The following is a 27,663-nucleotide window of genomic DNA, read 5'->3' as shown; positions in this document are numbered from 1 at the left end:
TGGAAATGCAATTTGCAGGCTGACACATCTGGAGATAGCAAACCATCCATAGTGGTTGGATCTTACCTAGCTGAGATTTATTTCCTAACATGGAACCCAGTTTATGATACCCAGCATTAGAGTTTAGAAATGTTCTTGTTGGACTACACCTTCCAGAATCCCCATCCAGCATGGCCACTGACTTGTTGGCTAGAAGAGCCTTACAGCTGTGGTCCTAAAAGCTATTTCCCTGGCCTCTGTTTTGTGCGGGGCTAGACTGAGAAAAGAAATTGGATTTTCTCCATTGGACGCAACCCATGGTTGGACAGTGTCCCAGGAGGTCAGGAGAGCCGCTTGTTACAACATGAACCACAAAATATATATGTCCGTGAATGTGAGTGTGCTCATCTCTCCTTTGGCTTGTGTTGAACTCTTCAATATGTCCAACACACAGCCACTGCTTCTTTTTGTAGCAGGGAAAAAATAGTTTTTGTGGGTTTTTCGGGCTGTGTGGCTGTGTTCGGGAAGAATTTATCCCTGGCGTTTCACTTGCATCTGTGGCTGGCATCTTCAGAGGAAATATGTGGGGTATATATATTGTGTGACCCTTGGTTGGGCAGATAACATTAACATGTAAATCGCCCCCATGGGTCACACAGTATATATACCCCACTCACTTCTGTGCCACCAACCTCTGAAGATGCCAGCCACAGATGCAGGCGAAACATCAAGGATAAATTCTTCCAGGACACAGCCACATAGCCCAAAAAACCCACAAAAAACTATGGATGCCAGCTGTGAAAGCTTTCAACTTCACATCAGAAATAAAAATATTTCTGGGCTGAAGGAATGACATCACTGTGTTAGCATCTCTGAGCACGCATGGCTTAGGAAAGATGCTCCTGCCCCATCTAGTGGTACATTATCCCCAGCATTCAAGGCTGTACATCTTCACAGGAACATAGGACGCTGCTTTATACCAGGTTAGACTGCACAATGTCACATTACGCTGTTGTAGCGCTCTTATTCCACTTTAGCTGCGTGACAATACCCAACAGCATAAGTACAGTCAGCCCTCCATATCCACAGATTCTTGACTCACAGATTCAAGCACCCATGGCTTGAAAATGTTTTAAAAAGCATAGATTCCAAATAGCAAACCTTGGTTTTGCCACTGTATATAAGAGACACCATTTTGTTACTCCATTGTATGTAAAGGGACTTGAGCATCCATGGATTTTGGTATCCATGGGGGGTCCTGGCACCAAACTCCAGTAGATACCAGCGGTCCTCTGCACATAACAGCAACAATACCAAAGCCCAAGTAATGCCCAAATGCATCTGAAGACTAGGATTTTGCCATTGTACATAAGGAACACCATTATTGCTACATCATTGTATGTAATGGGACTTCAGCATCCACAGATTTTGGATGGGGGTCCTGGCACTAAACTCCAGTGGATACCAAGGGTCCTCTGTACATAACAGCAATAATAACAAAGCCCAAATAATGCCCAAATGCATCTGAGGCAGTAGATTGAAGTCTAGGAAAGCTCATGCTGCCAATCTCTTTCTTTCAATGAGTCTCAAAGGTGCCACAAGATCTCTCTACGTACAAAGCCCAGATAAAACAATGAAACAATTAAAACGAACAATTTAAAAGCAGATAGCCTCATATAGAATCCTAATGTTGGAACGGACCCCAAATGCCATCCAGTCTAACCCCTTGCCATGCAGGGAGACACGATCCAAGCACTCCCGACAGACATAAGCAACTAGCAACATTAAAATGGTACCTTTAAATTGCAATACCCTATGCACAGCCTAAATACACATTATCCGATGTTCTTTCCTTTCTCCTCCCAGTGAGCCTCACCCCATTTACCCCATTTTTTCCACTGAGTTCTGATATTTTAAAGGGATGTCAGAGCCTGTTTCTACTGCAAGACAAATATTGGGGAGCAGTGGTGTCACCCCACTTTTAGGGTGTCATCTGGTGTGGTCTGTATCCCTTACACTCCCCTACTGAAACCCCTATTGAGAGGAAAGAATTGGCAAAACCACCTTGGAGTATTTCCGACCTAAGAAATGAAATTCATGGGGTCGCCATAAGTCAACTTGAAGACACTCAGTCATGGCTAATAGATGGTGCTGGTGTAGAAGAGCAAATAAAGTCAGCCCTCCTTATCCACGGATTCTTTACCCACAGATTCAAGCATCCACAGCTTGAATATATGGGGGGGGGGGGGGGGAGATATAAATTCCAAAAAGGGAAGCTTGATTTTGCCATTTTATATAATGGACACCATTTAACTACCTCATTGTGTTTAATGGAACTTGAGCATCCGGGGATTTTGATATCTATGGAGATCCTGGAACCAAACCCCAGTAGATACCAAGGACCCAAAGTAGTCTGTTCTGGTGTAAGTCATACAGCTTCCTACAATAAAAAGCCACCTTGCTCCATTCAAAGTAAGACTGTTGTTTTTGTGTGTTTTTAAATAACCAAGCAGAGGTTTTAAAATATAGCTGTGTTAGTCTCTGAAGTCAGTATGTCGAGGGATCTTGTAGCATCTTTGAGACTAACTGAAAGGAAGGAGTTAGCACCATAAGCTTTCATCGACGTGAACCATCCGAGGAAGTAGACTTAAGTCTACAAAAGGCTCATGCTGCCAACGTCTTTCTTTCAGTTAGTATCAAAGGTGCTACAAGATCTCTCTCTATGAGCAGAGATGGTTTGCAAAGCTTTCCATGCATTACAAAATGTTATTATTGCCTGTGAAAAGTATTTTTGTTCATTGTTATTTTGGGTTGGTCTCTTCCAGCAAATATTATGAAAAAGAGGCCTTATTGGCAGATCCAGTCTGTGGGCCCATCTTGGCATGCCTCCTGGGTAAGTCTCTTTTCAAAAACGTTGTTTTTGTGTGGTTTGGAAGAGCTCTGTTTTGACAGTCCCCGTGTGGTTTGTCAAAGACGTTTGCAGAAACTCTGCCTGTGAGTCAGAAATTTGACGTGATTCGACCAAAAGAAGGAGAAAGGCGGAAATGAAAAGATGCTTTTGTTAAGCCTTATCTTCAATTCAACTAGACTTTAATGCTGGAGTTAGAGTTTATATATGTGTGTGTATATATATAAATGAAAGTAAAACACATACGGCATCCACTATTTCATGCGGAACTGAAGATGTGCCTTTGCAGCAAAGGAACAAACAAGAAAGGACAGGTTGCTTACCTGGAACAGTATTTCTTCGAGTGGTCATCTGCGAATACATACAAATGGGTTGCACTGTGCAGGCGCAGTAAAACCCATTTGTATGATTCGCAGAGACCACGAAGAAGAAAGGATAATATTAAGCTTGTTATGTTCAGCAGGATGCTTCTCCTCTGTTGAAGGAAAGCGCAGTTAATAAGGGATGGTTTATAAAGAAATGCTGAGAACTGCAGAACCCTGCAGCTCTCCAGATGTTCGTGAACTACAGTTCCCAAAAGCACCAGCTAGCTTGGCCAGTGGTAAAGCATGATGGGAGTAGTAGTCATCCATCTCCAAAGGGTAGGAGAGTCTCCACTCCTGCCTAAAATCATCGCCTGGTTTTCCCCGAAAGTCAAAAGAGATATGAGTGATAATTGGGTGAATCCACTAAATGCATATAAATTGATAGAATCCTAGAGTCGGCAGGGACTCCCAAAAGCCATCTAGTCGAACCGCTTGCCATGCAGGAATACACAATCCAAGCGCTCCTGACAGATGGCCATCCAGCCTCTATTTAAAATCCTCCAAAAATGGAGACTCCACAATTCTCCAAAGCAGCCTATTCCACTGTCAAATAGCACTTACCATCAAAGGATGTAGTTTGCATCCATTGCTCCGTGCCTCTGGAGCAGCAGAAAACAAGCTTGCTCCGTCCTCAATATGACATCCCTTCAAATATTTAAACGTGGCTACCATGTAAACCTTTAACCTATGTTTAAACAAATGCAAATAGCAATTGTCCAGATCTTGGACCTGTTTCTTCTTGAGTATCTCCAGACCATGTTAGAGAGAAGATTCTCGGAGCTGTATTTTAAAAAGGTCATTTTTTGAAACTTGGCAACCTTGAGAGAGAGGGGACCAGCAGCATCAGGATGGAGGGGAAAGGACTTTGGAGAGAGATGGCCTGACTTCTCTAAGAAGTTAGTTTCAGAGTCTGGGAGCAGCCACAAGAAAGGATCTCTCCTGTGTTCCTCCTAAATGTTCCTTTAAGGTGGTGAGTTCAAGATAAGAGCATCTTAGTACTTGGGCAGATGCAGATAGCCCAGAACTGGGCCATATAGGACTTTGTAGGGCGTGGGCAACCCTTGACATTGTGCATGGAAACAGACTGGCAGTGAATGGAACTGTTCTAAAACAAGGGAGTTGCATGCTCCCCACAATGGCTTCCTCTCCAAATAATGAGTGTCCGAGTATCGTTCTCTCTTTTCTATTTTCAGTTGGACCATGTGCCCTTGAATACACCAAGCTGAAAACAGCTGACCACTTCTGGACTGACCCCTCGGCGGATGAACTCGTCCAAAGGCATCGGATTCACGGCGCTCACGGTCGGCAAGACTCTCCGTCGAAACGGCCAGCACTAGGAGTAGGTCAAACTTGATATTATCCATTTAGACTTGAATTAATTTTATCTTGATATTGATAAGTTTTCTTGGCAACAACGAAAGACTCTCAAACCATTTCACTGTAATATAACAGGATTTATGGCAACATTATTGTTCCCATGAACTTAAGTTAACTGGATTGATGGGGTGTTGGTGTTGCTTTTGTGAATTGCCATTCATTTGGATTCAACTTATGCTGACCCTTATGAATGAAAGACCTCCCAGAACCATAGTTATTGACGGCCCTGCAAACTCAGGGATATGTTTTTTGTGGGGGTTTTGGGCTATCTGGAAGAGTTTATTCCTGATATTTCGCCAAAATCTGTGGCTGGCATCTCCTACTCACTTCCATGCCAGCATCTGTGGCTGTGGCTGGCATCATCAGCGAATGCTGGCATGGAAGTGAGTGGGGTATATATACTGTGTGACTTCCATGCCAGCATTCTCTGAAGATGCCAGCCACAGATGCTGGCCGAACATTGGGAATAAACTCTTCCAGAACATGGCCACATAGCCCCCCAAACCCATAAAAATCTATGCATGCCAGCCATGAAAGCCTTCGATTTCACATCAGGGATATGGCTTTCTAGATTGGGTTTATCCACCTACAATATGGTCTTCGTCTTTTCCTAATGCTTCCCACTTTACTAAGGATTATCGTCTTTTCTAATGAGCCACGTTGTCTCATGACATTGCCAAAGCACTATTGACTATTTTGGCTTTTAGTACAAATTCAGGCTTGATTTGCTCCAGGACTCATTCATTTGGAAAGATCAGAGAGTAGGAGATGGAAAGGATCTTCCTCTGGAAAGATGCTGCCATACAGAGCTAGATGGAATCATAGACTCTTAGTATTGTTAGTCACTTGGGCAAGAAGTCACACTCTCTCAGCCTCAAGGGAAGGCAATGGCAAACCTCCTCTAGACAAATCTTGCCAAGAAAACCCCATGATAGATTCACCTTGCAGCCTTGAATAGCAGTCATGGGCAACACATGGCCTGCAACCCACATCCCTTTTTGTAGGTCATCCTCAACCACTCTTGGCACAAAGGTTCTCTTCCTTTGGGTTGAAAGAAGAGAAAGAGAGAACCAGCACAGTGTACTGGTTTCAGTGTTGGACTAGGATACTGGGAGACCAGGGTTCAAATCCCAGATCAGCCATGGAAACCCATTGGGTGACCTTGGACAAGTCACACAATCTCAAAGGAGGGCATTGACAAACCCCCTTTGAAGAAGCCTGCCAAGAAAACCCCACAATAGGTTTGCCTTAGGGTTGCCATGAGTCGGAGATGTCTTGAAGGCACACAACAAGGGGAATGCACATTCTTGGAAGTATCCAGGAGTTCCAGATCTTTTCTAAAGCAAGGCCCTGAGTCTTTTGGTAGGAGATTCCCAGAGATCTGGATATGATCCACATAGCATCAGGGCCTTGGAAGATCTCACTTGCCGCTCTGACACCTCTGTGCACCCCATACTCTTTGAGAAAATTGGCCACTACCAGTTTTTTGGGGGGAGGAAAGACCCCCATAGCCAGAAAACAAACACTCATTGCCATATAGGACAAAATAACCCATCTTCACTCCATTTTGGCCCTGGAAGCTGTGAAGGCTGGATTTGACCCACAGGTAGTAGCTTGTTGGCCCCTCTTGCACACCTTCTTACAAGGTGCCTCCAAAACTGGAATTTCTAGGTATGTCCTGTATGGGAAGGAACCCCACATTTTTGGCATGGGTGCTCCTTGTGGCAGATCCCAGGGATCCCTAGCCTCCCAGAGCCACCAAACTTGCCCATCTCTATTGTCCAAGGTAGGTTCTTCTGATACTTCATTAAGTGCATGATATAGACTTGGAAAGGTGGTAAGTATCTGTAGGTCACATGTATGACTGGTATAATATATGCAGTTTGCGATTGATGTAATTTGTGATGCTGACACTGGGCTCTTGTGCTAGATAAGGAAACGGCACTCGAGCGGAAGCATGTCGGAGGACCGTTTTGCTGCTTCAGCCAGAGATTATGTGGAGTCGCTGCACCAGAATTCAAGGACACATTTGCTCTATGGGAAGAACAATGTGCTGGTTCAGCCGGTAAGTGCTTGGGCGGGAAAAGCTCATGCGCATGACACGTGGCATGGGGTGTCAGGTCCGTGTTTTCAAGTGAGTGGCAGGATCCCTTCCTTTTGCAGAATGTTTCATAAAAGCATAAGATTGGCAGGAATTGGGAGGCAGAGTGTTGTGTGTGTCTGTGTGTGTGCCTTCAAGTCAGCTGTCGACTTACAGCAACCCCATTAATTTCATGGGCTTTTCTTAGTCCAGAGGTGGTTTTGCCATTTCTCAAATACAGCCTACAGCATCTGGTATTGGTTAGCGGTCTACCATCCAAGAACTAACCATAGCTGGCCCTGCTTAGATTCCAAGATCAGATGGCTTTGTCTTGGCACCTTTTCAGATAACCCTTCATGTCATCCCTTCCAATATTTAAAGATAGCTATCATGTTACCTCTCAGTTGTCTCTTCACCAAACTAAATAAGGTTTATAATTTTTTGTGGGTTTGGGGGGCTCTGTGGCCATGTTTTAGAAGAGTTTATTCCTGATGTTTTACCAGCATCTGTGGCTGGCATCTTCAGAGATGCCATGCAAGAATAAAGAGATGGCATCTTCTGAAGATGCCAGCCACAGATGCTGGTGAAACATCAGGAATAAACTCTTCTAAAACATGGCCACATAGTCCCCCAAACCCACAAAAAACTATGGATGCCAGCCATGAAAACCTTTGACTTCACATTAAATAAGGATTGTTACAGAAAATTTTAACTGGCCACAAAAGAAGATGGCATAAATCACAGTTTCTCAGCCACAGTCCACCTTTCTTATAGTATAATGATGGATTTTATACCCCAAAGCAGTGTGGTAGATTGGTGAGAACAGCCATCTCCAATTCTGGTATCCTCCATGTATATTGGACCAATTCCCATCATCTCTAGCTAACAAGGTCAATGGCAGTGCTGGTTGGGGATGATGGGGGTTGCAATTCAGCGCGTCCAAGGAACAACAGTTTGAGGAAGACTGGGTTAAAGTGTTGGGCAAGGATTCGGGAGACCCGAATTCAAATCTTTATGGACTCAGTTATGAAGCTCACTTGGGCCAAGCACCGTCTCTCAATCTGACTTGTGATTGCAAAAAATGGAATGAGGTGAGAAGGAACTATGTCTCTCATACTGAGTTTCATGGAGATAACACAGGGCGCGGTGGGTCCTTGGTATCCACTGTAGTTTGGTTCCAGGCCCCTTGTGGATACCTAAATCTATGGATATTCAAGTCACATTGTATACAGTAGCACAGTAAAATGGCATCCTGTATATACAGTGGCCAAAATCAGAGTTTGCTTTTTAGAATATATATATATATTCTAAATATATTGGATGTTTTCAAGCTGTGGATATTTGAATCCATGGATAACCCGTCTAATTAAAAATAATAATAATCGTAAGCCTCTCTTAGAGCCTTTAGGGCTGAAGAAATAAATACAATAAAGAATCTGTGGCTGTGAGGGGCCGACTGTGTGTATCTCATATTGAACTTCTTGAAGATAAGACAGAATATAAATGTAATTACTTTTGACACTTCCCACACCTGTTTTCTATTATATCACAATGTATGAAGGAGGCTTTTTTCTGGTGCTAAAATATGAGGCAACCATCATTTAAACTCATCTGTCTCTGAGTCATGCCAAGGAGGAAAGAAATGTTCTCCCCCATCCAATATAACATCTTTCTTTATAAATGGTCTACCAATTCACAACAGATGCAATCCTGCAGCTTACTCCCAGATCAGTGTGCATACTAAATCTGAATTTAATTTATTCCTCCTACACTATCGGTTCGAAACCTTTTTAGGGGATGTAATTCTAAAAGACGTTTGGAGAGTGCCATTATCCAAGGATATTTTTTTGGTCATGGAGAGGAGTATTGAAAGAGAGAGCGAAGAAATGAAGGTATAACTCATCTCATTAGCCAGTGTCACGATGCCTCTCGAGCCTGGAATATTAAAGTACAGCATTGCAAGCCTGATCGGGACTCGTGTCCCCATCAGAATAAAAGCTAGGAACCGGACACTGATAAGTGAGAGATGGTTTAAGGACATGAGTCATGAATGGGCGGCGAAGCAAGAAACCGGGGGATGAGTCACCGATTCATGTGAGTCAATGGAGGAAAAATGAAATGCCAGTTTCGTTTATATCTAACCAGCTGGGTCACACAGACCTCTGCCTTTGGCATCACGCTTTAAAAAAAATGTTGTCAGGGCATCTCAATCTTTTGCATTCCCACCAGATCCTTAAGATCTTGCTGGCCACATTTCCAAAGTCTTTCTCTTCTGCACAGTGGGCGAAAAGAGCTGGCCGTTTCTGCCAGAGCAAAAAGAGAGCTGGTTTTGTTTTGGGTGGAGAACCTCTTTTCAATCCAAAGGCTAAATCCATTTTTGGGGTCCGCATTCGAGCTGACAGTGGGTTGGAAGGCAAAAGGATGGGACAAAAGTACAGGTTGAGTCTCTCTCATCTGGAACTCTGAAATCAGAAATACTCCCAAATCCAAAATGGTTTACATGGGTGGCTGGGACAGTGACAACTTTGTTTTCTGGTCACTCAGTGTACACAAAGTTTGTTTCATGCACAAAATTAGTTAAAATATTGTGTATAAATGTATAAATATTATGCATAAAATTACCTTCAGGCTATGCATATAATGAGGTGCATATGAAACATAACTGAATTTAATGTGTATATTTGGGACCCATCTCCAGGATACCTGATTACCTAACCCCAACCTTAACCCTCAATATTTACACACATTATATATATGTGTGTGTGTGTGTGATAATATATATAATATTAATATATATATTAATAATAATATATAATATTGTGTGTGTGTGTATTTTATTTTATATTTTATATTATATTATACATTTGGCCCTCCGTTTTTGTGTGGGATCCATTCCAGACCCCCCCCCCCCCCCCGCAAAAATAGAGGCCTGTTATAGACTGCCAAAATAAAGCTGCTTCGGGTCTCTTTGGAGATACGCTGTTTAAATGATGCATGCATCCTAAGAATCCAGAAGCTGCACCAAAGCTGCACTCCAGTGCTTAGGAATGGAGTGTGGCTTTGGCGCGACCTCCGGACTCTTAGGACCCATGCATCATTTAAAGAGCATACCTCCAAAGAGACCCCAAGCAGCTTTATTTTGGCAGTCTGTAACAGGCCAGAGATTCACCCATAGGTTTGAATGGGCATGTGCCCGTGAGTGTGTGCAGGGCGTGTGCCACGAGGGTACGCCCCATTGAAAGTAACAAAGGTCGCTCCTCCGTCAATATTCAAGACTGCAGCTCTCAAATCCGCAATTATATTTGCAAATATTAGACAATATATATGGATATTGCATACATATAATTTCCATATATTTTCAAAATCTGAAGTACTCCAAAATCCAAACCATTTCTGGTCCCAAGCATTTTGGATAAGGGAGACTCAGCCTGTAGTGGCATATTTTTGCTTCAAGCTCTTTAAAGTTGCTTAAAGCTCAGGAGGTGCAAATTGACCTTTCAGAAGCGGGAGAAGCCCGTGCAAAAGATGGAAAGCTACCAAATGGTGATGCGGAAAGAGGAAAGGGGTGGCCATCTGGAGAACTCCCAAGAGAGCTGGATTTGGCTTCAGTTGAGGCCAGTCATGCAAATAGGTTTGACACCAGAGACGGTTGTAGAAGACAAGAGATCATGCTCACTCTGCCAAATGCCAACTCAGAGGAACTGTTGCCAAGCAGCATAAGAAGACACTACTCAGGGTCAGACCGCAGATCTGTGTCATAAGTGGGCAACCTTCTGGGCTACATTTCAAAATCCCAGTGCGAACGGTCAGTTCAGGTCTTCGGCAAGAGTGGTCTGTTCCAGCAGCTGAATTGATGTGAAGGAAGAGAGTGACAGGGAGCATTGAGAGAAAAGAAGAAGCCCAAGTGCATTTGAGATTTGAGTCTAGGAAAGCTCATGTTGCCAACTTCTTTCTTCATTAGTCTCAAAGGGACTACAAGGTCTCTCTACTTACTCTTTACTTAGATGCCTCATATCTGTCTTGACTTCACCTGCTGCTGATTTTGGCTCTGCTCCCTGCCAGCCCAAGGCACATCTTTGCCTGGCTTGCAAGGGAATAGTTTCATTTACAAAAGAAAAGTTGCCAACATCTGGTGGATCATAGGCCAGTATTTGAGCTGGGTATGTTTAGCCTGGAGAAGAGATGGTTAAAAGGTGATATGATAGCCCTGTTTAGGTCTTTGAAGGGGTGTCATATTGAGGAGGAAGCAAGCTTGTTTTCTACTGCTGCAGAGAATAGGACACAGAGCAATGGATGCAAACAGCAGGAAAAGAGATCCCAGCTCAACATTAGGAGGAACTTGCTGACAGTAAGATATGTTCAACAGTGGAACACACTCCTTCCTTAGAAAGTGATGGAGTCTCCTTTGGAGCTTTTTAAACAGAGTCTGGATGCCCATCTGTTGGGGTTGCTTTGATTCTGAGTTCCTGCATGGCAGGGAGTTGGACTGGATGGCCCTTGTGGTCTCTTCCAATTCTATGATTTATGATTGTGTTCCCCAGAAGCCAGCCACAAGCCCAAAAGCAAGATGTGAAAGCTGAAACACTCTCTCCTGCTCTTGCTTCCCAGCAACCTGTATCCAGAGATGCAGCACCCCTGAACATGGAGGTTCTTTCTCTAGTTGCCAACCTGAGAATCCCGCAAGCAGGATGCAAAGTGGGGCTTGGAGGCAGCACTTACACCTTGCAGCTTTTGCTGAGAAGAACACTGCGTCGAAATAGCCATTGTGTTTAGTACCACCCTGAGTCCCCGCTTTTCAAGGGCGACTTCTGGATGACAGGTGTGGGTTCAAATTCTCCACTTGTCATGGGAGAGAGAGAAGGCGGCATGCAAACCTCCAACTGGACATGTGGAGAGATCTTGTAGCACCTTTGAGACTAACTGAAGCAGCATGAGCTTTTGTAGACTTCAGTCTACTTCCTCAGATGCATTTAGTAGAGTCTACGAATGCTCATGCTGCCAACTTCTTTCTTTCAGTGAGTCTCAAAGGTGCTACAAGATCTTTCCATATACTGATTCTACAGACTAACAGGGCTATATCTTTGGATTCTTCCAACTGGGCAGAGAGCATTCTAGCCACTTAATGCACTTTGCAAAGGTTAATTGATTTAAATCAAGTCTGGCAGTTTGCAAAGACACTTAATTTCCAGCCGGGAAAAGACATTTCTCTCTCTGTCTCGGTCTCTCTCTTTGTGTGTGTATGTTTTTGAATGACAAAGCTGTAGACAACCGTGGTTGCTGATAATGCGTAATAGTTAATGTTATAACCAGGTCCTTCACCATGACATGACCAGAGTCATGACATGACCAGAGTAGGACTCAGATTTTGACCTGGAGATCTCAGGGCTTGGGATGATCCAGATCTGGAAACCTTCATTATATTGCAACAGCTTCTTTGTACCGTAATACAAAGCATACTCTTCAAATAGTGGTGGACAACTTGTGATTCTTCACATATTGTTGGACTGCAACTCTCATCAGCCTTATCCATTATAGTGAAGGTTGGGGATTATGGGAACTGCACAACAGCAATATCTGGAAGGAAACAAGTTAAAGGTTCCGCTGGAGATCTTGGGCAAGTCACACTCTCTCAGCCTCAGGGGAAGGCAATGGCAGACTTCCTCAGAACAAATCTTGCCAAGAAACCCCATGATTTTAGCCTTAGGGTTGCCATAAATCAGAAATGACTTGGAGGCACATAACAACAATGAATTGTGATGGGAATGCAGCCCTGCTGGATCCCAGTGGGACTAATAGAGGGGTCTCCTAGCCTCCAACACATGCGCACCCCGATCTAATGTTTGTCCTAGAAAACATGGCACACATTCCATTAGTTTCTCCTTGCTATTATTTCCCTTTATTTTTTCTTTTAATAGAAAGATGACATGGAAGCCATCCCAGGCTACCTCTCGCTTCACCAGGCGGCTGATTCTTTGACTCTCAAATGGACGCCAAACCAGCTCATGAATGGGACGTTGGGGGCTTCGGAACTTGAGAAAAGGTGAGGCTTGTTGGTGGAGGTTCCCTTGATAGAAAGGCAAGAGGTGGCCAAAGGAAAAAAACAAACCAGGTAGGTCTGTGTGTTTACTTGGCGCAGCAAAGATAGCCAAACTTTGCTTGCTGGGGTGCATCTATACTGTCGAAATAGTGCAGTCTGACTCCACTTTAACTGCCATGGCTCAATCCTACAGATTCCTGGGATGTGTAGTTTTGCGAGGCACCAGCCCTCTTTGGCAGAGAAGGCTAAAGACCTTGTAAAACTACAAACCCCAGGATTCCAGAGGATGGAGCTACAGCATTTAAAGTGGTCTCACGCTGCATTGTTTCTACAGTGTGGATGCACCCCTAGATCACTTGCAGAAGGTCTCTATAATCCTGTTTAAGGAACAGGATTATTTCATGCTCAGGCATTTATTTGGGGTTTTCGGACAGTCCTTCCACCCAAAAGGTTCCTCCAAGCTTTTTCCATTTCAGCACTATATTTTAGGGTGGAAAGGAATCATGTTGATTTTGTTACTGCCATTAGAGAGCAGGAATCCTCTATTAACGTACTGCAAATTGCCAGAGATCCTGATCTACCTACTTTTAACCCCAAATCTGTGAACTACATGCAGGGAATTTTTGTCGTCTTCAGTGGAAGGAAGCTTCCAAAAACAGTACATGAGCCAACAGTACAGATTGGTACCATCTCTTCTGCAATCTCAAAGGCTGCTGGCTTCAATCAATCTTGTATCTTGAGTAGGTTTTAAGATATCCTTTTTTTTTTTTTTACTGCATGCGGTTGCGCATGCTAGGGTTTCTGAGCTTTGTAGTTTTAAAAAATCACTATTAATGTTTCCAAGCTTGGACCCTAACTGCATGAGCCAAAAGGCCTGGTTCCCCATTTCTGGTGTTGTCCTTTTTGGACAACACACGTCCCAAATCCCAGTTCTGGTGCAAGCAGTCCAGACAGCATCTGGCATGTTAAACACAAGTACCTGGGTATTACAGCCTTAAACTGGTTCAATATATATACACACGTGCACACACAGTATATACTCAACTATAAGTCGGTCTCATGTATATGTCAAGGGCAGGTTTTGGGACCAAAACTGTGGATTTTGATATGATCCATGGATAAGTCAAGGATAAAACTTAGGGGCATCTAACGAATTGTGTAAAGGATGAAGCAAAGGAAAATAATGCCAAAGAACCTACAAAATTCCAGCAGGCATAACTACTTGTGCTCACACTGAAGGCTGGATGAATGAGAGAATAGAAGGATCAGTAGTTCCAGTACAGATTATATTCTTCCTTTTCCCCAGGGGATGATTCTTTTTTAAATTACAGTGCTCACATTGACCTGTGGATAAGTTGACTCATGTTTTTGGGGTCAGTTTTTTCACCTAAATGTCCAGACTTATACATGAGTATATACAGTACTTGTTGCTTTAAATCTTCTGGGAAGATCTGGAGCTTTCCGTTCCCACGCTGAGTTGCCTGGCGTGTCCGTCTCCATCATGGGTCACTCATTCTCAGGTCAGAAGGTGATTGCCATTGGGTGCCCTGTTCTGACCCAGATGCTAGTGACCCATGGCGATGGTGGACATACTAGGTGGCTCAGTGGGATGCCCATAGAGACAACCACGGCATTTCAGAAATGGAGTGACAGGTAACAGGGGTACGTCAGGGCAGCTGCAGGGCCAGGAATACTTGGGGCTATCCTGATGCATGCAGACAGGGCCTTGGAAGAGTGGTTAAGAATCCATTCCTCACTGTCATTTCACTCATTCCAGCTTTTAATCAGCTTTTGAAGCCTAGAAGGAAACAAAGGGGTTATTTACATGTTCTCTTTTGCAATGTGACTGTGTGAATAATCTCACGCATGCATTTTACAAAGGCCATTGGACAAAAGCAATAAAATTTGACTGACTGATACTCATGCATTTTGGATTTAATGGAGTGGAAGTTCCTGGACTCCACTCCACTAAATACATCTGAGGAAGTAGACTGTAGTCTCCGAACGCTCATGCTGCCAACTTCTTTCTTACTGTTAGTCTCAAAGGTGCTACAAGATCTCACTAAAGACTGACACAGCTATATCTTTGCATTCTGGGTTTCTTATCCACACTATGAAATCGCATCTATACACATCTCTGTTGCTCACCCATGTCAACACTGCGAATAAAGATGGGAGTTGATGATGCGGATGTGTATACGAAATACATTCAAGGCATGCAGAGTTTTATCCCAGGTCTATCCACATCTGTTACCGTATATACTCATGTATAAGTCTAGAAATTTTAATCAAAAACTTGACCCCAAAAACCTGAGTCGACTTATCCATGGGTCAATGTAAGTACTGTACTTTAACTCTTATTTAAAAAGGAACCCTGTTGCAAAACAAGAGTGTAATCTCCCCTGGAATAACTGACACACACATAGACTTTGCTTTCTTATCCATCCAGCCTTTAGTGCGAACGTGTCAATTCCTTGGCGTTGTTTTCTTTTATTTCATCATTTACATCATTTGTCGTGTGCCCCTAAGTTTTACCCTCGACTTATCCATGGGTCATATCAAAACCCATAATTTTTGCCTCAAAATCTACCCAGAATGAACAACACAGCGTGAACCCATGTCCAACCAGGATTATTTACACCATTTGAATAACCTAACGAGAGAAGGGATTGTGATGATTATAGCTTGATTATTTGATCAGACAGAACCTTTCATAAAAGGTTAACCTCTTCCATTTCTTTTCCCACCCGCTTCTGTTGACCCGCTTCCAGCATCTACTGGGACTACGCCCTGATCGTGCCGTTCAGCCAAATCGTCTGCATCCACTGCCATCAACACCGTAAGCCTTTCATTGCCTGGCAGCCTTGCCCAATGCCTTCCAGATGTGTTGGACTACAGCCAGCAGGAGTTGTGGTCCAACATATCTGGAGTTTGTCAGGCTGTATCAGTAAGGAAGGGGTACTGTTCATTTAGGAAATGCTGTTTAGCACTGTCATTGGGTTGGCTGAATCTTGCCTTGAAATTCATTAGATGCGTTTCTCAATTAATAAAGTGTGTGGGGAAGGCATTAGAGCATAGAAGGGGAGGCAGGTGCAAAAGAGCTTGGAGCTTTTTTTTTTTACAGCATTCAAACTAGTGTTTAGCCATTTGATCTGGATTTATCAAGGGTTTTCTGCTGCTCCAGAGACTAGGACTCAGAGCATTGAGTGCAAGCTGCATGAAAAGGAGTTCCACCTCAACATTAGGAGGAAGATCCTGATAGTAAGAGCTGTTCGACAGTGGAACATACTCCTTCCTCAAAGAGTGGTGGAGTCTCCTTCCTTGGAGGTCTTTGGATGGTCATTTGTTGGGGATGCTTTGATTTATATTTCCTGCATGGCAGGGGGTTGGACTGGATGGACCTTGGGGTCTCTTCCAACTCTATGAATCTGTGATTCTATGATCCTACGGGAGAAAAGAAGATGAACATGCATAATGATGACCATTGGAAATGGATCTCACAGACAGCCAGAATCAACTCCTGTCCTAAACACACACATAAGTAAATAATAACCACTTTTTCAGTACAGGGGATTACATGGAATCATAGAATCATAGATGTGGAAGAGATCCCAAGGGTCATCCAGTCCAACCCACTGTCATGCAAGAAGATGCAACTGAAGCACACCTAACAGAAGGTCATCTACTCTCTGTTTAAAAACCCTCAAAGAAGAAGACTGCACCATACTCCAAGAGAGAATATTCCACTGTCAAACAGCTCTTACTGTCAGGCGGTTCCTCCTAATGTTTAGGTGGAATCTCTTTTCCTGTAGCTTGCATCCATTGCTCCATGTTGTATTTGCTGGAGCAGCAGAAAACAAGCTTGCTCCATCCTCCTCAATGTCACACCTCCTCAAATATTTAAACATGGACAGCACATCACCTCTTTACCTTCTCTAATGTTATTAATTACATTTTAAATTACGTTCCAGGTTTGTTCTATTACGTTATAGCTGTACGATTATTAGCTGCCGCCAACTTATTACCCAAAAAATGATTTTTGGATAATATTGTTGTTTGGTTGGTTGTTTTTATATCTCACAGGATGGGAAGGCAGCTCACATCAAGTAAAGAACAAAGTATGCCAAAAACCTATTTGATGCAAAAGTTTTAAATGCATTACATAAAGAATTTCCTGAAAAACGCTCAATTGCAACAAATAAAAGCACATTGAAAGATAGTTTAAGAAAGAGACTACAGCTGTCCCTCCTGATTCGCGGACTTGGAGTCTGCGGACAGTAAGCAGGGAGGGAAAAAATGGTGCACGCGCCACCATTGAAACCAATGGCAACTCCAATGTTGGCGCTTTTACGGATTTGTGGGGAATCTCCCGTGAACTGGAAGGGCCGACTGTGTACCCCTTTAAAAGGATTCTCCACCAGCCACTTAAACACCAAAATATTTCATTTACAATAATATTCTTGCTTGTAACAAACTACTTCCAAGAACATGTTATTTGCATCATGTGGCCATTACATGCACTGAAACTATTTGGACAATTTCACTTTCCAGCTCCTAAAATTGCATCTGCATCTGAATTTTCTTTTGAATCCTCACTAATCCAAAGTGCCACTATATCAGGGGTAGGCAACCTTTTTGAGCCGGGGGCCGGTTTGCTGTCCCTCAGACAACTGGGGGCCGAAGCCGGGGGCGGGGCCGCATGCTGGGGGTGGAGCTTCCACCCTCCGGGAGTGGAGCCGCATGCCGGGGCGGAGCTTCCACCGAAGCCCCGCGGGGAGGAGGAGGCGGCAGCGGCGTGTGCCCGCCCTCTCCTCCTTGGTCCCTTCCTTCGGCCGAACGGGCTTCAAGGGGCCCTTTCGGCCGAAGGGGAGGGAGGCCGAAGGGAAGGGCTTGGGCACCCGTCCCAGGCCCTTCCCTTTGGCCGAAAGGGCTCCAAGGGGCCCTTTCGGCCGAAAGGGAGGGAGGCCGAAGGGAAGGGCTTGGGCACCCGTCCCAGGCCCTTCCCTTTGGCCGAAAGGGCTCCAAGGGGCCCTTTCGGCCGAAAGGGAGGGAGGCCGAAGGGAAGGGCTTGGGAACCCGTCCCAGGCCCTTCCCTTCGGCTCTTCCCTTCGGCCGAAAGGGCTCCAAGGGGCCCTTTCGGCTGAAGGGAAGGGCTTGGGCACCTGTCCCAGGCCCTTCCCTTCGGCTCTTCCCTTCGGCCAAAAGGGCTCCAAGGGCCGTTGAGGAGCCCAGGAGGCGGCAGGCCACTTCTGCGGCCCCCTTCTCGGCCCGTGTGGCCCCAGGCTTCCCTCCGGAGGGAGAGGCCTGGGGCCGCAAGGGCCCTGGGGGGAGCCCGCGGAGGTGGCAGGCTGCTTCCGTGGGCCCCTTCTCGGCCCATGCGGCCCCAGGCCTCCCTTCCACAGGCCCCTTCATATGGCCCAGGAGGAGGTGGAGGTGGAGGAGGAGGCGGTGGCCTTAGTGGCGGCAGCGGCGGCAGGACCAGGCTGGGGCCGGTCCTGCCGCCTCCGCAGGCCGCATCCGGCCCACAGGCCGGGGGTTGCCGACCCCTGCACTATATTATTTGATTTAAAAACACTGTCAGTTTTCCTCCAATGAGGAAACTTAAGGTGTGTGCTTGTCCTCCCAAGCAGTCTCCTATCCAAGGCACTGACCAGACCTTGGGTGCATCCACACTGTAGAAATAATTCAATTTGACACTACTTTTACTTCCATTTACATCCTACAGAACCCTGAGATTTGTAATTTGGTGAGGCACCAGCACTCTTGGGCAGAGAAGGCTAAGAATCCTTATGAAGCTACAAATCCCTGGATTTGATGAGATGGAGCCACTGCACTTAAAGTGATATCCAACTGCATTATTTCTAGTGTAGATGCCATCCAGGATTGCTTAGCTTTGCTGTATTAGGTACCTTCAAGCCGTACCTAGCATAGTGACAATGCTGTATATCTTTTGGTTGCTTGTTTTCCAAAAAGCTAATAATAAAGCTTTAATGAAATAACTCACGAAATGTATAAAATCTTTGCACCGATTTCATTGACTGATATATGAATGAATTTGAAAGAAAGTACAGTAGTAAGATATTGTAACAGAAATAGAAACCAACAGTGTTTATTCATTAATGTTTAATTTTTTAATGGAAACAAAGTTTAAAAAAGAAAAGTGAATACAAAAGCAAATTTCCTCCTGCAGCGGAACGCGGGGGGACCTTGGTGCTTGTGAGCCAGGATGGCATCCAGAGACCCCCACTGCATTTCCCTCCCGGGGGGCACATTCTCGCTTTCCTCTCTTGCCTCGAAAACGGTCTTCTGCCCCGTGGACAACTGGAACCTCCATTGTGGTCCCAACAAGGAAAGGTAATAGCGTCAGCTATGAAATTAAGGTCTTGATTTTGTCTGATGGCACATGTTCTTATGCTCTTCAGTCACTCCAACCCATACTCTTAGCCTCTTTAGAAGCTATCTAAGGCTGCATCCACACTGCAGGAGTAACGCAGTTGGACACCACTTCAGCTGTTCCATTGCTCCATCCTATGGAAAACTGGGATTTGTAATTTCTTGTGGCACCAGAGCTCTCTGAGAGAGAAGGCTAGATGTCTTACACAACTACAGAGCCCAATATTCCATACCATTGAGACATGGCAGTTAAACCGGTGCCAAACTGCATTATTTCTGCAGTGCAGATGAGCCCTAGCACAGCAGCTGTCCTTGCCTCTTAGGGCAGCAAAATCCCAGAGTTCATTTTCATTCAGAAACGTCTTTCTCGTCAGATGTCTGAATCTAGTGTTGGTCAGCTTCTTTTGCCTGAGCCCCTTCCCCATTGGTTCTTATGTCAGGCTAAGGGTTGGGCAGGCGGGCACCAACCAAAAGCTATCACCCATGTTAGCAATAGCAATAGCATGTACATTTCTATACTGCTTCATAGTGAACTCAGCACTCTCTCAGGTGGTTTACAGTCTGTAAGCCAATTGCCCCCAACAAGCTGGGTCTTCCTTTTACCATCCTACAAAAGGATGGAAAGCTGAGTCAACCTTGGAGCCACACAGGGATCAAACTCACATCTTTGCGGCTGCAGTACTGGCATTTAAACAATGCACCACCAGGGCTCCTTGTGCCAGGCTAAGGGTTGGGCAGGAGGGGACCAAGCAGAAGCTATCACCCATGTTTGCATGCTTTTTGATTGCCCTGCTTCTTTTATAGGGCAAAGTGTTTCCAAAACTTCGGAAACGGAACAGCCACAACAGATCCGTGGACCTGGAAGAAATGCCAGCGGTCGCGGGGACTACAACTGATTATGTCTTCAGGATCATTTACCCGGGTCACAAGCACGACAACAGTAAGAGCCTCTGCTGTTTTCTTCTCACCCATGAGGGCAGGTGGATGGTGCAATGGAACGACACGGGCCATTGGTTGGGTGAAGATGCTTTCCGTTCCAATTATTCTCGCGAAATTCAACGGTCTTGGAGAGTGGTGGAATCTCCTTCGGAGGTTTTTCAACAGAGGCTGGATGGTCATCTTTTGGGGGTACTTTGTGTCTTCTTGCATGGCAGAGGGTTGGATTGGATGACCCTTGAGGTCTCTTCCCACTCTGTGATCCTAAGATTCTATGAAATATTATTATTATACAAGAGAAAACCCTTCCAACTTCCTTACCTGCACATATACTCACACTTGTGTGTTCCCACACACGCAAAATACACACACATATCCGTACTTGGGATGGTTCATAAATGGGGTCGGAGCATCAATCCCTTCCCTCCCATAAAAAAAAACACCTGACTGTTGGATCTGAGCAGTGATGGATTTTATGCACCAGCCAGGTAAGTTATAGTTTAAAGCTAAAATCCATGAGAGTAATGGACATTAGTTGGTCGTGTTATATGAACACCATTTTGTTACGCCATTGTATATTATGGGACTTGAATATCCATATCATGTTATATCTTGAGCATCAATACCATGGTATTTCATGGGACTTGACTATCCATATCATGATGTATTGTGGGACTTGGGCATTCATATCATGGTATATCGTGGGACTGGAGGATCCTTGACCATCCATATCATGGTGTATCATGGGACTTGACCATCCATATCATGATGTATCATGGGACTTGACCATCCATATCATGGTATATCATGAGATTTGAAAATCCTTGAGCATCCATATCATGGAGTATCATGGGACTTGACCATCCATATCATGGTATATCGTGGGACTTGAAGATCCTTGAGCATCCATATCATGGACTATCATGGGACTTGACCATCCATATCATGGTAAATCATGGGACTTGACCATCCATATCATGGTGTATCATGGGGCTTGACCATCCATATCATGGTTTTATCATGGGACTTAAGCATCCCTATCATGGTATATTATGGGACTTGACCATCCATATCATGGTGTGTCATGGGACTTGAGCATCCACTTGAGCATTTGGGTATCCATTGGGGGTCCTGAAAGCAAACCCCAGTGGATACCAAGGGCCACCTGTATAATCCTATAGTTCCCTCTTCTTTGCAACAGCTCTAATGAGTTTAATAATAGTTAACCTAAAAACAAAAATAAAGAAAGCTTGGCCCTTCCAGCCTGGAAAGTCATCCCATGGAAGTTGACAATCCCTGACTGAGGTCCTCATGTGTCTTATGTCTAGATCTATTTCAATATGTTCCTTCTGGCAACACAACATGAAGCCAATTGTTTTTTCTTTCTTCTTTTGATATGCTTAGGACTAGGTGGTCCTCCTTTTATTGTGATGTTCTCTGTACTGGGCAAGAGGTGCAACCTCCTAGTAGCCCTTTGGTTCCCTGGCCATTGGGTAAGGCCAGAGAGTGTTCCCTCCAGTTCTTAGGTTTCAGTCTCTGGCAGCCGGAGCCAATTTCTTTGACAGTAGAGAATATCAGATTGAGTAGGGAATGGATATGGCTTGCTGGAACTCCTTGCTGTTGGAGCTTTCAATGGAGAGGATGACCCTTTGCATTAAACATGTCCTTTTAAGAGTTGATTGTAGATCCCAGCACCCATTTTGTTTTCTTATGCTCCTCTTTCACTATTTTCTTTGAGCAGTAACTATTAACTACCACCACTTAGCTGCCAGCCGCTCTGCCTCCGTCGACGATGACGAGGAGGAAGAAGATAAGCTGCACGCAATGCTATCCATGATCTGCAATCGGAACCTCACAGATCCTAAAAGGATGAAAGGTTTTTATCCTTCTCCTACCTGCCTCCCACCCACTGCCTCTCCATCCCCTCCTCCCCCAGTGCCACTGGAGCAGCAACGCACACACGAGGTACAACCGTGTTGGCATTACTCTAGCGTCCATGTGCTATTTGCAAAATCTTCCAGGTTAGAAGATCTGTGTGGTGTCTGACTTGGAAAGAAGGAGAGCTGAGAGACCCTCCACTTTCCATAACAACCAGTTACTAATCTTTATTTCATCTTCTTCATATATTGGGGTGGGCATTTTGGTGCTGTTATCCTTCCCAGTGTTGGCCACCCGCCCTGAAAACAAAACTCGAAGTGGCCAGGAGTTGACATTTTGTAAAAACGTTCTTCTTTAGAGAAATATGAGGCCATGTATGGCCACCTTGTTTTAATGAGAATCGTGGTTCCTGGAGGCTTTGTCTTTTTGTGTGTGTAAGTTTTTTGGGGAGGGCACTGAGCTTCTGGGGACTGCAGAATCATGCAAGCGGGTCCATGCAGACTAAATAATAATAATAATAATAATAATAATAATAATAATTTATATTGCCCACTCTGCCTTACATGCCTGTGGGCTAAAGGAGAAAGGCTACTGTTGGAAGGAATTGAATTACTAACTTGATTGAGTAGTGCTAGTACAGTTGGCCCTCCTTATCTGCAGATCCTTTATCCATGGATTTGGTTAAATCCATGGCTTGAAAATGCTCAAAAATGTATACACATAAACATCACAAATTCAACCTAGACAGTAAGGAAATTGAAGTAAAGATTTCCCATACCTTGGATCAAACATCGATCAAACATTGATCAGAATGGCAACTGCACTCAAGAAATCAAAGATTAGGAATGGGAAGGGCAGCTATGAAATATAGACAAGATCCTAAAGCTGAACACTAAAGTTAGACTTGTCCAAAGTGTTGTATTCCCCATTGCCATGTACGGATACAAAAGCTGAACAGTGAAGAAAATGGAGAAGAGGAAACTCAACTCTTTTCAGATGCGGTGCTGAAGATACTATAAACAGCCAAAGATACTATGAAACAGATAAAGCTGGAAATTTCCCTGGAAGCCAAGATGATCAAATTAAGGCTGTTGTACTTTGGCCACATCACGAGAAAGCATGATTCATTAGAAAAGACAATAATGCTAGGATAGGTGGAGGGCAATAGAAAGAGAGGGAGATCGTACGCCGGATGGATGGACTCAATTGGCATGAATCTACAAGACTTAAGAAGAGTGGTAGAGGAAAGGGGAGTTTGGAGATGTCTCATCCACAGGGTCGCCATGGGTTGAAATGATTTGAAGGTGGTTAACAAATTCTGCCTTGTTCAGTCCACACACAGAATAGTGTCCCCTGATCTGGGTACCACAGTTTTAGAAGGAGACAGACTATCTGGAACATCCAGAAGAAGGTGTCCAAGATGGTAAAGGGTCTGAAAACTATGCACTACGAAGAGGGAATTGAGGATGTGCAGCCTGGAGAAGGGAAGATTAGGAAATAATATACCAGTTTTCTACATATTTGGAGTGCTGACATGGGATGGAGTGAGCTTGTTTTCTGCTGTTCCCGACCTTAACCAGTGGGTTAGATTATGGAAAAGAGGTTCCTACTTAATATTAGGAAGGATGTCTTCATGGTAAGAGCTGCATGACAGTAGAATGATCTAACTTGGAAAGTGGTGGACTCTTTTTAAGCAGAGGTTGACTGGTGACCTCTCAGGGATCCTTAACTCTGGATCCCTCCACTGGAAGCAGGCTGGACATTAATAATAATAATAATAATAATAATAATAGCCCTTGGGGTCCCTTCCAGATCAATGGCTCACTTAAGGTGGAGGAATACTTAGATGCTTGACTTGTAGAAGCTAAGAGATGTGAAAATCGGTTTTACAGAATCCCATCAACATTCTCATCCTTCCCAAGTTCTTAGCAGATTCCCAACCCCATCCTGGACAAAAATTCACATATATTTTCATACATATTATTATTATTATTATTATTATTATTATTATTATTATTTATGTTACAGGGACTCAAGGCAGCTTTTCTGTTTTCTTAGTTCATAGGACTATGGTGTATGGTCCTCAGTGCCCTCTTCAGCAACATGGTGGGGAATGGTACCATCTTATTTCTGTGAAGTGTGCAGACAACTTGTTGGGATCATACTTTGTATGTACAGTCGGCCCTTGTGGCTTTGGCTTTTGCAGACTTGATTATTTGCGGATTTGATTAGCATGTTCTGTCTAGGAATCTCCAGGTCCTCCAGCGCAACTCTGCTGGAAATTGACCATAGAGTTGCACTGGGAAACTTAGAGGTTAGTAGAAAAAACATTTCTCTAGGCATTTGTAGATCCTCCAGCATGATCCTGTGGTCCACCTCTGGCAGATGTTGAACATAAAGTTGCTTTGGAGGACCTAGAGATTCCTAGAGATGTAAAAAAAAGTGTTGTTGTTGTTTTTAAATTTGTGATTTTGCCACTTTTGTGGGTGTCCTGTGCCCCTAATGTAATGTATGTAATTGGAGGAAGATTGGGAACGTATCGTATAGATTTCCCTCCTAAGATACTCAGAGGTCTCAGGCCAGGCTAGATTGGTGTTTGCCCATCTCCTTGAACCAGTGGCACCTGTGGGGCAGAAATCCAGGGCCCCACTGGTCAGTATGAGCAGCAGGACCATTGCCACCCTATGAATGCAGTAATGTTCATTGACTGACCCGAATTTGAAGCCTGCATGGTGTAGTGGTTTGAGCATTGGACAACATCTCTGGAGATCAGGGTTCAAATCCCCACTTGGCCATGGACTTTGGGCAAGTCACATTCTGTCAGCCTCAGAGGATGGCAATGGCAAACCCTCTCTGAACAAATCTTGCCAAGAAAACCCTGCGATAGGTTTGCCTTAGGGTCGCCATAAGTCGGAAACAACTTCAAGGCACACAACGACAATGCAATGGAGGACAGCCATAGGACCATTGGACTAAATCCAGGTGTTAGTTCCCAGTTAGAGTAGATACCCTGAATTAATGGTGTTACCGAGAAGGGTTGGTTTGCATAATCTCACTCATTCAGGGGATCCATTCTAATTGGGATTAACCATTGGATACAGTTGATTCAGTCCAGGGTAACCTAACCCCATTCATGCCATGAAAGCTTCACCCCAATGGATTAATGCCAACACTGTTGTACCCAGTTTGCTCCCCCAGTTTGCTTTGATTTCTTTGCAACCTCTTTCGACTCTTTGCATGTGACCGAAAATTTGGCAGAGACCCGCCACCGCAAACCAAACCAATAAACCTCATTCCGAAGATGCTGTTCACTCTAATTCTTCACTAATTCAGGTACCTTTCATCTGAATTCTTAGGTTCTGTGGGGTTCACCTTAAAAGGACACTGTTTCTATTTTTTGTTCTTAAAAAATAAGATGAAATCAAAAAAATTTTAAGTTCTTTGGTCTACGGAGGGGGAAAGGCGGAGGAGCCAAAAACACCACCACCACCCCTTTAAGATTGGTTGTCTTTAGGAGACGTTGCCATAAATACTGGCTTGTTCAGCTCGTTCCTGAAGAATTAAGGTGAAGAGCATTTTTGTGCCCGTTCTCTTTTGCATCCATGGTGTCGATGTGCTTTTGCAGCATGCTCTTTGTCTTTAAAAAAACACTAACCACATCTGTCCATCTTGTACCTCGCCTGTTAACACGCCTGTTACATTGCAAAAATGGCTAGATATGTTAGCTGCCCCATAACACCTCCCCAAAACCCACTTTTGGGGAGAATATGACCATGAAGGAACAACTAGTACAGTGCAAACCTTGGAGGGATGGTATTTAAAAACAAATAGCCCTCTCCTTCTTACCCAATATTGAAAAGCACTGCTACTTTTACCCCCCAAAACCCTAAAACTGACCCACATTTTGCTTCTCACACAGCTGCCTCTGCTGCCCAGATCTTTTGCCTTAATAGACATTGTGGATGAGCTGAAGGCCAGTCATTTATGAAAAGCATCATCCGTTGTTAGTTTTTAAAAATGGTTAAGATTTCAGAACTTCAGATGTTTCTAGAACAATTTGTAACGTTGGAAAGAAACAACATGCTAATACCATCTGGGAGATAGATGGGAGCAGAAGTTAAATACTGTATATACTCATGTATAAGTCTAGGAATACTAGTCAAGAAATTGACCCCAAAAACTAGAGTTGACGTATCCGCAGGTCAATGCGAAAGGCAAAGTATACATTGCCTTAGAAGCACTGACCTTCCTCTATTCTCTCATCCATCCAACTTTTAGGATGAGTACAAACACTTCTGGAATTTTGTAAGTTCTTTGGCATTGCTTTCCTTTGCTTCATCCTTTAGATCCTTTCTTATGTGGTCCTAAGTTTTACCCTCGACTTATCCATGGGTCAAATCAAATTCCATCATTTTGGCCCCAAAACCTGCCCTTGACTTATACATGAGGATGATTTATAGTCGAGAATATGGTAAGCTCATTTTTGGACTTCAACTCACAGAATCCTTCAGTTGCCAGGCTGGGAGTTGTGGTCCAACCTGTGTTTTTCCAAGCTCTAGATTGGAGCCGCACGATACAAAAAAAAAAAATGCGATGCAAAAAGACAAAAATGTACTGTTATGTCTTCTTTACCTATTTTCCTGGTTCATATCACAGCTGAATGGAAGCATGCTCTACTATAACCTGCCAAGGACCAAAAGGCTTTGTACATCAGCTTAACATTTCTCCATCCTTCTCTCCTCTTACCTAGATATCAGTGACAAGTTGGAGATGCAGGGCTTTGGAGCCGGTTTATTGTCGTGGCAGCTGGACCCTTGCAGCCAAGGATCTTCGTGTCTCTCATGTTCCACGGGCAGCTCTCCTTACGACATGCCGGCCTGCTGCAGCTGCATTCATGACAGGTGAAATCAGACTTTGGGATGGATGCAATGAGTTGCTGCCATAGTGCCCAGCCTTCCTCCCAGAAGGGGCATCTCTAGAGGAGTACAGGGGGTGCAGGCTGCTCCTCAGAGCAGGGTGACACTCAGTAAGGTTCACAATCCATCCCAAGACGCTCATCTTTTTAAATACAGTGTGCCTGCGTCATACGTGGCCACACCACACTGGAAGCTGCCGGAAAAAAGCCTCCCGCGTCCCAGAAGGAGTAATGGAGTGCGCCATGGGCACGAGCCTCATTGCTTCTTATGGGGCTTGAGCTTATGCGCATTTTCTCTTACATGGGGTGGTCCGGAACTGATCCCTGCACAAGAGAAGGGTGCACTGTAAATTCTTTTGGGGGATATTTAGAACTTCCAAAATCCCCTAACCAAGGCCTGAGACAGACAGGCCAAAAGGCACATGGTGATGGCGATACTAGGGTTCTGGACCACACAGCAACCACACGGTCTGGAACCCTAGTATGTAATGCTGGCGGCCTGATGGTGGAGTCCTGGCCACACGGCCGCCACCATTTTCACATAACGGAGGCATAGGCCTGTTACAGACAGCCAAAATAAAGCTGATTCGAGTCACAGTGGAGGTATGGTGTTTCAATGATGCATGCGTCCTTAGAGTCCAGAAGTTGCACCAAAGCCACACTCCATCCCTAAGGACCAGAGCGTGGCTTTGGTGTGGCTTCTGGACTCTTAGGACACATACATCATTGAAACACCATACCTCCACTGTGACTCGAAGCAGCTTTATTTTGGCTGTCTGTAACAGGCCACTGTGT

The 27,663-nt window shown here is 44.4% G+C and overlaps 1 protein-coding gene across 4 annotated transcripts in view; it reads left to right on the top strand.

Annotated features, from left to right (window-relative positions):
• Positions 1-27,663, top strand: part of LOC149286406 (small G protein signaling modulator 2-like) — a 57,192-nt gene that overhangs the window by 7,283 nt on the left and 22,246 nt on the right. For 3 of the 4 annotated variants that reach the window (XM_089494079.1, XM_089494077.1, XM_089494076.1), the window contains exons 3-11: positions 2,805-2,872; positions 4,446-4,591; positions 6,560-6,694; positions 12,625-12,749; positions 15,518-15,585; positions 18,937-19,100; positions 19,944-20,079; positions 21,817-21,951; positions 26,704-26,854. In XM_089494079.1, the coding sequence (XP_089350205.1) occupies positions 2,805-2,872; positions 4,446-4,591; positions 6,560-6,694; positions 12,625-12,749; positions 15,518-15,585; positions 18,937-19,100; positions 19,944-20,079; positions 21,817-21,951; positions 26,704-26,854 (1,128 nt within the window). The remainder of the gene's footprint in view (positions 1-2,804; positions 2,873-4,445; positions 4,592-6,559; positions 6,695-12,624; positions 12,750-15,517; positions 15,586-18,936; positions 19,101-19,943; positions 20,080-21,816; positions 21,952-26,703; positions 26,855-27,663) is intronic. The other variant, XM_089494078.1, reaches the window with a different exon arrangement.

Source organism: Sceloporus occidentalis, unplaced genomic scaffold (assembly GCF_023333645.1).
Source record: "Sceloporus occidentalis isolate IW3139 unplaced genomic scaffold, rSceOcc1.0.p SCAF_69, whole genome shotgun sequence".
Classification (NCBI taxonomy): domain Eukaryota; kingdom Metazoa; phylum Chordata; class Lepidosauria; order Squamata; family Phrynosomatidae; genus Sceloporus; species Sceloporus occidentalis.
This window is presented reverse-complemented; position numbering and strand designations above follow the sequence as displayed.